We start from the raw sequence: 10,273 nt of genomic DNA, 5'->3' as shown, positions 1-10,273 counted from the left end.
GCTCCCCATTGTACACCTGGGCCTCCTCCTTACATCTATAAAAGGAAGGTCCAGGGCCCTCACGCGGGAGAAGGGAGCGAATTAGCGAGAAAGGGTAGCCGCAAGTGGCAACGGAAGGTGGCCGCGCGGGAGAATGGGGCCGACGAACTAGGCTCTCTCTCTCACTCTCCCACGCGAACGCTTGTAACCCGCTACTGCAAGCGCACCGCCCTGGGCGCAGGACAACACGAGGTCGCGGTTTCCCCCTAGTGTTCTCTCCCCTTGTGTTCCGTCTCGCGCCGACCCATCTGGGTTGGGACACGCAGCGACAATTTACTCGTCGGTCCAGGGACCCTCCCCGGTCCGTTCTTTCGGTACACGTTTAACAAAAAAACATTGAGAGCTCTAACGACTTCATATAAGTTAGTGTTTAAAAAGACTACTAGAGTCCCTCTTATTAGCTAGTTGTGCTTAGCTAAAAACATGATCTGTCTAGATTATATAATCCTGCTTAAATAATCTAAATAGAAAACAATCAGACACATTATTATGCCAAATTATATAACCTAGACGTCAGACTATCATAATCTACTCAAGATCTAGGTCCCTATTTGAGATTAGTTTTGGCAAAGGACTCATTGTTCATGGCAATTTTAGGAGAAATTACCAAACATTGCCACTCTTGACACACACACAAAAAAAGTTTCATTTATTTTTCCTTGCACCCGCTATGTTACACGTGAAAAAAAATCAATAATCAAATTCTAATTAGTTAAGTTGACAAGCAGTTACGTCCAGATTATTTAATTTTATATACAGTTCAAGTTATATAATTTATAAGCTGAAACAAGGAGACCTTTGAACAGCGTTCTGCACATGTAGGGGATGTTTGGTTTATTGCCTAGGGCGCCACGGCCTAAGATTAGGCATGCCACATTGTCTTGGTCATGTGTTTGGTGTTTCCCTAAGGTTAGGCCGCCACAAATTCTTAGGCATGCGCCACACCACTCGCCACACCAAAAATTCGCCACAACTGCGGCGTCCAAATCGAGCGCCTCAACCCTACGCCAGACGCTGCCGCAAAAATCTGCTCGTCGCTGCCACAGGTAACTGGCGATTCCTCTCATCTCTCCTCTGAGTTCGTCGCTCCTGTGCTTGGGTTTTTGAGGGGGGGAGGGAGAAGGCGAGGGACGGTCACCTGGTAGGAGCTGCGCGGCGGCAAAGACGAGGCCATGGTGGGATTACTGGTGGGGATTAGGGGTTATAGCTGCTAGATTTTTCTTGTGCGCGGTGGGGGAGGTGGAGCTTTCTTGGTCGCATGGAACTGGAGTTGTTCCGTTGGTCTGGATCCGTCGCTCCTGCGCATGGTCTGCGCATCTCATGCTTTCTTGGCCTGCGCATGGTCTGCGCATCTCATGGAACTGGAGCTTTCTTGGCCTGCGCATGGTCGCCGCTCCTGTGGCCGTCGTGCCTGGGTGCCATGGTCCCTGGGTGGCTGTCGTGCCCCTGGGCGGCCAGGATGCCAGTGCCTGTACCAACTTCTTGGATGCTGATTTCAGGACCAAAATTGATGTATTGTGTTAGCTGTTTCAGGGCCAAGACTCATGTAATGTGTAGCTGTTTTTAGGACAAAAAACTCATGTACTGTGTTGCTGTTTTGTGGACCAAAATTCATGTAATATGTTGCTGTTTTCGAGTACTATTTCAGATTGCTTTTATTTCAATTGTTGCAGCTAGACAACATGATTTTTTTGCTACAATAGATTTCTAGTTACAGTATAGCATATTTAGTAGGAGACCATCATTAATATTTTCATCATCTTTTTTAGGGACTTGTTGCAAGCTGAGGGCACTAGGAGACCCTTGCTGATCAAGGTACGTGAGCACAAGCAGTCAGATTGCATTTTTCTAGATTGGTTCAAACAATTCATAAATCCATTAGTCTGTCGAGTGTACATTTTAATTACCTTGCATTTTTTAGATGGGTTCAAAGAAGATGTATCTTGAGTATTGCAATAACTATAATCATTACCTACGAAGGAGAAGGGTGCTTGTTTTCACTACCATCCGCATTGTTTTATTGTGGTATAAGTTGCAACTGAATAGATTGAATAAGAAGCACACCAAATACGGTTCTTTGTTACAAAGAGATTTGGAAAGGGAAAGGCGGCTGGACCGTTTGTACCATGGGACCGAAGCCAACTGCATTAGTGAGTTGCGTATGCGCAAATTTGTTTTTCACAGGTTATGTGGTCATTTAAGGACCCATGGGCTTTTAGTGGACTCTATCAATGTCTCAATTGAAGAACAGGTAGCCATGTTTATGAAATTTGTTGGCCATAGATGGACAAATAGATCTGTTGGTTTTGAATTCTTGCGATCTGGAGAGACAGTTAGTAGGTACTTTAACGCTGTTTTAGATGCTTTATGTGTCCTATCACGTGACCTCATTACCATGAGAACCACGGAGACACATCCAAAGATATCTAATAGCTCGGGAAGGTTTTATCCATACTTTGAGGTACATATATATAACTGGAGTCCATCCTTATATCAACCTTTAACATGTACTAATAAAATTATGTTTTTTCATTGTTGTTAGAAATGTATTGGAGCACTAGATGGCACACATATACCAGCATGGGTTCCTATTTATATGCAAGATAGGTTCAGGGGTAGAAAACACTACCCAACACAGAATGTATTAGCTGCGGTGGACTTTGATCTTAGGTTTACGTATGTGTTGGCTGGATGGGAAGGATCAGCTCATGATTCCTTTGTGCTCCAAGACGCATTGTCACGCCCTTCGGGCTTAAAAATTCTTGAAGGTATTAGTAAAGTCATAAATATATATATCATATTTTCTCTTTTAAATGCATAGCTAATTATAGTAAAATCCAATTGTAGGTCATTACTTTCTAGCTGATGCTGGTTATGCAGCAAGACCTGGTATACTACCCCCGTACCGTGGTGTTCGGTACCATCTTAAGGAGTTTCAGGGTACTAGACGACCAGAAAATCCAAAGGAATTGTTCAACCTACGTCACTCATCTCTTAGAACAACAATTGAACGGGCATTTGGCACACTTAAAAATAGATTTAAGATACTAACAAGTCAACCATTCTTCCCTTTGAAAACTCAAGTGAAGATAGTTTTGCCTTGTTGTGCATTACATAACTTTATAATAGATGATGGTCCTGATATTTATGTATATGATGATGAGACCTGGTTTCAAAGCCTTCCAAGAAGCAATCGTTCTCATGTTGACATGAATAGAGACAACCAACAATGGGCTAACATGCGTGATCAGTTAGCTCAACAGATGTGGGACGATTTGGAGCACAATTGATGTATTTGTGTGGCTGCTTTGTAGTAATGTATTTCAGACCTATTTTTTGTATTGTGTCGTTGTTTGTATTGTTGTTTTGGACCTTAAGCAGTTGTTTTGTATTGATTATTAAGACCTAAAGTGCCTATTTTGTTATTGATATTTCCGATCTTAAGTGGTTAGTTTATACTGCTACTATATTGTTGATGCCCACAGATGGGCAAAGGGAAGGATAAGGTTGACGGTGACAACTGTACTCGTGAGAGGACCATTCTATGGGATGAGGATCAAACAAAGTTCATGCTTGGTTGGTACATGGACTTCATAAAGGATCAACATGCCGGTTTTAAGGTTAAAAAACAGCACCACTTTAAGTGTGCAGAATCATTGAATAGACAATTCAATATGGGGGTAACAGCAACTCAAGTGGAGAGACATTTTAGGCATTACAAAGAAAATTGGAAGTTCATTGCAACAACCTTAAACAAGAGTGGTAACACTTTTGACACAACAAGGTCTATGGTAATCATATCAGAATCAGAGAAGGAAAAACTAAAGGTATTCTGTTTTTCTATTTTAATTTTATTTTCACAGCATGGTCCATGAATATTACTAACAAACATATAACCGGATGCAGGATAGAGCAAGGAGGCTCCTTTCAAAGCCCATCAAATTCTTCAATGAAATGCAGGAGCTATTCCTTGACAGTAGTGCTGATGGATCTCTTGCCATGGATGCTACTACTTGCCTAAATGAAAGTCAACCTGTCGATGATAATGATAATGATGATGACATATGCAATGATGTCTCCAACTATGGTCAACCTGAGGATGACCTAGGTGATGACTCTGACACTTTACCATCTCCTAAAATTCCATCTCAAGTTATCGATCAGAGCTCATCTAGCTCTGGAATCAAGCGTCCAAGAGGAGATGCCATACCAGTCAAAAGAGATGTGAGACCACGGAGCCGCATGGCAAAGATAGGAGATGAAATCAACACTACTTTGATGGATCTTCGGAACGAACTTAAACAACCACCACCTCCACCTATTATACCTTCTTTGAACTCTGATGCCGAATTATGGCAAAGGCTTGAAAAAATGACATTGACTACTGATCAAAAACTGATAGTTGGGACATTTCTAGCATCAAAGGATTAAAAGGGCATGCGTGGTTTCTTATCCGCTTCAGCTGAAACAACATTTCAGTCATGGGTATTCAAGTTTTTGAGTGATTCAACACTACTGTGAAGTGATTAGGTGATTCACATATCATTAGTTTTATTGTTTCAACTTGTACTTAGCTGATATGTTTTGCACTTGTTTTAGGCTCAACCAGGTACTCTTTTGTGGATGGAAGGGTGGTGTTGTTGGCTGGCTGTTTTGGTGTGAATTCCTTAGGTGGTTGCCTGTTATTTTGCTCAGTGGCCAGGTGATGTTTATGGCGGTGGTGATGCCTCATTCTTTTGCACGTCTTCTAAGCTGATCAATAAGGCTTAAGGAGATGGATGGTGCTGCTCATAGCTGAATGTTTAGCACCATTATATATACATATTTGTGTGTGTATTGTAATAGCAACTACCTCAGACTGTTTCGAATCTATTTTAGACCTATTAATCAGCTGTAATGAACATGTTGTGGAGCTATTATGAACTGATTATTAGCTTATCATGCGCATGTGATTATAGTGGTGTAAGTTTTTTATATTCTTATATATGTGTTCATGTGATGCACATGTTTAGTTTATGTGGCGTGAATGGAGTTTTGGTGAACAACCAAACAGCTGCCACATATTGACATGTATGCCTAAGTTTAGGCGTGGCAATAATCCAAACAAGTGCCACAGTTTTTAAAGTCAAGCCTAATCTTAGGCGAACACATGAACCAAACACAAGCTAAGCTAAGGCAGATTAGGCAAGCCACAAATGTGGCAGCTAACTAAGGTTAGGCGTGGCATCCTAGGCATAGAACCAAACATGCCCGTATTCCGCCCAGAAGACGTGCGACGAGAATGCGCCGTCGGTCTCAGTCAGACGGAAATCTGGATTCGCCGCCAATCCAGACCCACGGCCTGGGAATCCTACATGTGCTTGCAAATGATGGTGCGCTCCGGTTCGGCAGCGGGAGCGTACGTACGGCGACAACGTGGTGGAATGCGGAACAGATGGCGCACCATCGGTCGGTCGGTCGTTTTGTTCTCGTGTCTGTGCTCCAGACGATCCGAAGAACGCCGCAGCCGTAGCCGCTGCCAACCGCATTGGTGTGTTTGGATAGAGGGACGAGTAAGACTGTCTGCAACGGTTACCCCTAAATTTTTCCCCCTATATCACTTTTTTACATCACATCATCAACATTTCATCCCCTACTTTTTTATCTCCCGCAGCGGTTCCCCCTATATTCTCCCCCTATACCCCACTACAACTGTAAAATATCATTTCCTATACCTACTTTTCATTTACTATCAATTTTTCTCTATCTAATAAATACTCACGTGTTACAAAAATACGCAAGAGGAGTCGTTAGCGTTACCCTGCATCTGGCGGTTCACTGTGCATTGCGCTTGTACTGTAGCAGCGGTAGCGGTGAGCGCTGCAGCGTGTAGCGTTGCTCTGCACACGCTAAACGAAGGGGAGAGGGCGTGTGGCGGGATGCGCTGCGCATAGCCTAAGGACGAAGAGGGATGGGATGAGATCATTTTAACTTGATCCGGTTTGGAGATCTAGAGTCAGGGTAAAGAAAATTCTTAAAAATGGTGGATGAGGTCCTCCCTCAAAAAAATAAGGGACGAGGTCAGTCCAAGATTGATTCCATCCCATCTCGGTTTGACACCGAACCTCAGCGCGGTACCGCCGGAGCACTGATCACCTCACGCCGCCATGCGTTTCATCTGCTGTGAACTCCTGTGAGCAGTAACCACTTTTGTAGCTCAATTACTACTGAGTCATGACTGACAGGGCTCACAGGACGGTAATAAAAAGCAGTGAAGGGAATGACCATTTTTTAAGACGGCGCAGTGCACGGAAGCGTGTTTTCCTGTCAGCGCACACCCTGCCAAAACATTCCGTCCCTTTCTGAGGCCACCGTCACCCGCCCAACTCGGGTGTCCTTTTCGCGCGTCGCACCAGACTGATCGGCACTGCTCCTCGCCGCGCCGCGCGGGCAGGCGCTGCCCATTGCCAAATTCCCAGGGGCCATCGCCCATCCCCTTCCCCACCAGGCCAGAGGCCACCGCTTGCCCTTTCTTCCCTGCCGGCTGCCGCGCTCCTAATAATTGCATCGCCGCCCCATGTCCGCCCTGCTTATTCTTGTGGCTAGCCTCGCTGCTTAGTGCTTATATCACCATTCACCAGCTAGCTTCTCACCACCGCCACCGCCACCGCCGGCTCCTGCTGCCACCGCCCGCTGGCTGGCTTAGCGCGTAGGCTGTGACTGACTGACTGACTGACTGCGAGACCACAGCACCGGAGGACGCCCGCGCGCGCGAACCGCAGCGCAGAGGCAGGGGAACCTTGTCCGCGGCTCGGCCGGCATGAAGCTCCCGCTGCTGCGTCCGCTGTGGCCGGGCCTGGGGCCTGCGGCGGCGGGGCCGCCCGACGCGGCGCCGGAGCCGGCCAAGCCCTCGCTGCCGGCCACGTGGCTGCTGCTGCACGCGCTCTTCTGCGCCACATCCATGGCCGTCGGCTTCCGCTTCTCCCGCCTCATCGTCTTCCTCCTCTTCCTGCCCACCCCGCCCATCAACCCCGCCGCGCACCTCGTCTCGCTCGTGTCCTCGCCCGCCGTGGCGCTCGCGGGGGCCAACGCCACGGCCACGATCACCACGACCACCACCACCACCACCACCGTCACCACCACCACCACCACCGTGGCCGCCGACATCGGCGGCGCCCACCCGCACCACCACCACCACCGCCACGGCCCCGTCTTCGTCGGCCGCCACCCGATCCGCGTCCGCGCCTGGCCCCACCCGGACCCCAGCGAGCTCCTCAAGGCGCACCGCATCCTCGCCGCCGTCCAGAACGCGCAGCGCAGCACCAAGCGCCGCGGCGCGGGACCCGCGAGGCCCGTCATCGCCGTCACCCCGACCACCACCTCCGCGCTCCAGGTGCCGTCGCTCACGTCTCTGGCGCATACCCTCCGCCTCGTTGACGCCCAGCTCGTGTGGATCGTCGTCGAGCCGGGCAACCGCACAGACGCCGTCGCCGCGGTGCTCTCCCGCTCCAACCTCGACTTCCTCCACATCACCGGTCCTGGCGACTCCACCGCGAGCCTGCGAATCCACGCCCTCAGGTCCGTACGCAAGCTCCAACCGCGAGATGGGAGGGGTCTCATCTCACGCACGCGGCGCCTCCCTCTCCGCTCATCATCTCTCGCTCATTGATAATGCAACAGGGAGATTCGGACGAAGCGGATGGACGGCATCGTGGTGTTCGCCGACGAGAACAGCATCCTCCGCACCGAGCTGTTCGACGAGGCGCAGAAGGTGACCACCGTGGGCGCCGTGCCCGTCGGCATCCTGGGCGAGGACGACGGCGCCAGCGAGTCCTTCCTACAGGCGCCGTCGTGCGACGCGGAAGGGAATCTGGTGGGCTACCGCGTCTCGGAGGAGACCGTGCTGCCGGCGAACCGGAGCGACATGCTGATGGCCAGCAGGCTGGAGTGGTCCGGCTTCGTGGTGAACGCGCGGGCGCTGTGGGAGGACGCCAAGGAGCGGCCGGTGTGGGTGCGCGATCTCGACGACGCCGACCCCCGCGCCGCCAGCCCCCTCGCGCTCGTCACCGACGCTGGCCGCGTCGAGCCGCTCGCCAGCTGCGTCCAGGCGGCTCTCGCGTGGTCCTCGCTGCGTTCCGACAGTATCCACGAGGTCAAATTCCCACACGAGTAAGTTCGCCGAACACCTCGCCTGCTACTTTGCAATTTCAACTTTACAAATTGCCAACAGGTACTTTGGAACTATTATAGCCAATTTGCATAACATGGCCACAATTCCACAAACAGTACTCTTAGCACTGTCACAGAATACTCGTTGTGTACAGACTGCAGACTGCGAGCTGTGAGCTGTGACACCCCGCCGGTGGTTGCCGTTTTCATGAACAGAGTTGGTGTCGTTGGTTCCTGTTCCTTTCGTCTTCGTCTCGTAGCATGCCGCCTTGTGTTATAAATTAGTGATCCCTAAATACAGCCATGATATTAGGACTAGGACGCATCCTTTTAATATAAGCAGAGTAATGATAGCAATAAACATGCATCATGACACTTCATTGTCTGAGAAAATCGTTTTCCTTCAAGACAAATCATTTCATGATCTTCGTGGTGCGTGTAGTTTAATCACAAAGGATTACATAACTGGCGTGCGTACACCTTACTTTCTCCAAAAGCTCCCCATTTGCTCCACATGCCCACCTAATCTAGTAGCTGTCCTATGCGCTGTGTCAAAAGCAGAGCCAGGTCATTCTAAATTTCCATACCTACTATCACTTCAATTAACATATCCTATCAACTCCGCCGATGGAACATTTCTAGACCATTACTCGTGCTGACGCTACAGATCATATTAAAGACAAACTTAATTATTATCTATTCATAAAATAGAATACTTAAGCAAATGGTCGGTTCATGTTCCTCAATAATTCACAGGTCCAGCTCTTCTACCGTTCTTGTCCTGTCATTACAACTATACAATACCATGACTAGACCATTGCGTATTTGACTTAATAGGGGTCACATCTGTGCTCATAGAAACTATGTTAAGTTATCGCTGCTTTCGTCATACAGTAAATGCTTGTTTGATCATGTGGCATTTGTGTGCACAGATGGAAAATCGATCCTCCATCGCTGAATACCGGTGCCCGTCAGCAAACTGTTCAACCAGAGACGCAACCAATGCAAGCTACTCTAGCAAGCACTGAAGACCAGCAGCACTAGAGGACATTTCTTCCTTTTTGTGTGTGTGTGGACTGCCCCAAGATTGGCCGGAAGTCCCCAGTTCCCCCACTGGCCACCGATGCACCGTCGGTGCCAACCGCTGCCAAAGTAACAGAAGCCGCCTCCGCTCAGCTCATTTCTTTGGACTATACAGATAAAGCTACCAGCAGTGCATGTAGTCTTGGACACTTCCGTCGTCTAAAAGTCCCTTTGTTTCGACGTATAAAAACATAGGTAAAAAGTTTAGTTATCCGTGCCTCCGCTCCCCTTGCTGTAGAATAGCATTGTTGTTTTCGTGTAAAATAGATGAGAGCAGTGACTTGCAAAAGTCTTGCGGTTTGGGAGTCGAAGCATTGGTTGTACACTTGTATGAAATAACGACGATCCAGATTTCACTCCAGTTTGTATACTCTCTATATACTTTAATACTTACTCTATGTCAAGATGCCAATTGGTGTTGGTGTTCCAAATTTTGAAACCAGTTCGTCGGCTATCCCAAATCCTAGGGCAGCTTCTCTGAACATGTAGTTACCTTTGATTTTTTGACTGGCAAAGTCAAATGTCATCAAAGCATTGGCTGGTGTGTCTATTCCGCACAGCCGAATCATTCTATTTTAGCTTCATATTTCAGTCGACTCAAATACTTTCCAAAGCATTATCTTCTGCTAGTGGTCCTAAATTTTCTCAGAGCCTGCAGGATTTCGTCCAGATCTTCATTTCCCAAGTCCTGAGCTAATGGCTTAGTTTTGTTTCTTCTTACGGGGCGTTTGGATCACTGGAATTGAATTCCATTCTAATAATAGTAATTTAGGCATATATCAATTAAGTTAATTCACTTTTATACAAAATATATTTGTATACTATTATTAGCAAGATGTCCTAGATATTTATGTGCTACATTTTTATTATAGAGGAGTAGAACAAAGAGTGTCATGTAAGTTACAGATTAGAAACAAATTCTAATCATGCATAAAATCATTTCCTATCCTACACCCTATGAATTTTGGATAGACTTATATCTGAACTTTGAAAAGTGGTGGAA

The 10,273-nt window shown here is 47.6% G+C and overlaps 2 protein-coding genes and 1 long non-coding RNA gene across 4 annotated transcripts; all 3 read left to right on the top strand.

Annotated features, from left to right (window-relative positions):
• Positions 1-1,451: 1,451 nt before the first annotated feature.
• Positions 1,452-3,008, top strand: LOC103642128 (uncharacterized). The gene is made up of 2 exons (XR_002265812.2): positions 1,452-2,807; positions 2,887-3,008. It is a non-coding gene; the product is annotated as an uncharacterized lncRNA (long non-coding RNA).
• Positions 3,009-3,328: 320 nt separating this feature from the next.
• LOC103642129 (uncharacterized) lies at positions 3,329-5,015 on the top strand. 2 transcript variants are annotated; one of them, XR_002265623.1, is made up of 3 exons: positions 3,329-3,866; positions 3,946-4,569; positions 4,639-5,015. XR_002265623.1 is itself a non-coding variant. In XM_020545770.1 (2 exons), exons 1-2 carry the CDS (start codon positions 3,525-3,527, stop codon positions 4,468-4,470), a joined length of 867 nt encoding a protein of 288 aa, XP_020401359.1. In that variant the 5' UTR covers positions 3,329-3,524; the 3' UTR covers positions 4,471-5,015. The 2 variants fall into 2 exon arrangements, 1 of the variants encoding a protein (XP_020401359.1); XM_020545770.1 differs by having other exon boundaries at positions 3,946-5,015.
• Positions 5,016-6,491: 1,476 nt separating this feature from the next.
• On the top strand, positions 6,492-9,629 carry LOC100281712 (uncharacterized). The gene is made up of 3 exons (NM_001368084.1): positions 6,492-7,596; positions 7,699-8,187; positions 9,120-9,629. Exons 1-3 carry the CDS (start codon positions 6,839-6,841, stop codon positions 9,229-9,231), a joined length of 1,359 nt encoding a protein of 452 aa, NP_001355013.1. The 5' UTR covers positions 6,492-6,838; the 3' UTR covers positions 9,232-9,629.
• Positions 9,630-10,273: the final 644 nt, after the last annotated feature.

This window comes from Zea mays, chromosome 10, assembly GCF_902167145.1.
Source record: "Zea mays cultivar B73 chromosome 10, Zm-B73-REFERENCE-NAM-5.0, whole genome shotgun sequence".
NCBI lineage: Eukaryota > Viridiplantae > Streptophyta > Magnoliopsida > Poales > Poaceae > Zea > Zea mays.
The sequence above is the reverse complement of the archived record's forward strand: the minus strand, read 5'-3'. Positions and strand labels throughout refer to the sequence as shown.

Bases quoted from the DNA above. Each gene is read 5' to 3' on its own strand.
- LOC103642129 (XM_020545770.1), top strand. From the start codon at position 3,525: ATGGGCAAAGGGAAGGATAAGGTTGACGGTGACAACTGTACTCGTGAG. The intron at 3,867-3,945 runs GTATTCTGTTTT...AACCGGATGCAG, and splicing joins CAGAGAAGGAAAAACTAAAG to GATAGAGCAAGGAGGCTCCT.
- LOC100281712 (NM_001368084.1), top strand. From the start codon at position 6,839: ATGAAGCTCCCGCTGCTGCGTCCGCTGTGGCCGGGCCTGGGGCCTGCG. The intron at 7,597-7,698 runs GTCCGTACGCAA...ATAATGCAACAG, and splicing joins CTGCGAATCCACGCCCTCAG to GGAGATTCGGACGAAGCGGA. The intron at 8,188-9,119 runs GTAAGTTCGCCG...TTGTGTGCACAG, and splicing joins GAGGTCAAATTCCCACACGA to ATGGAAAATCGATCCTCCAT.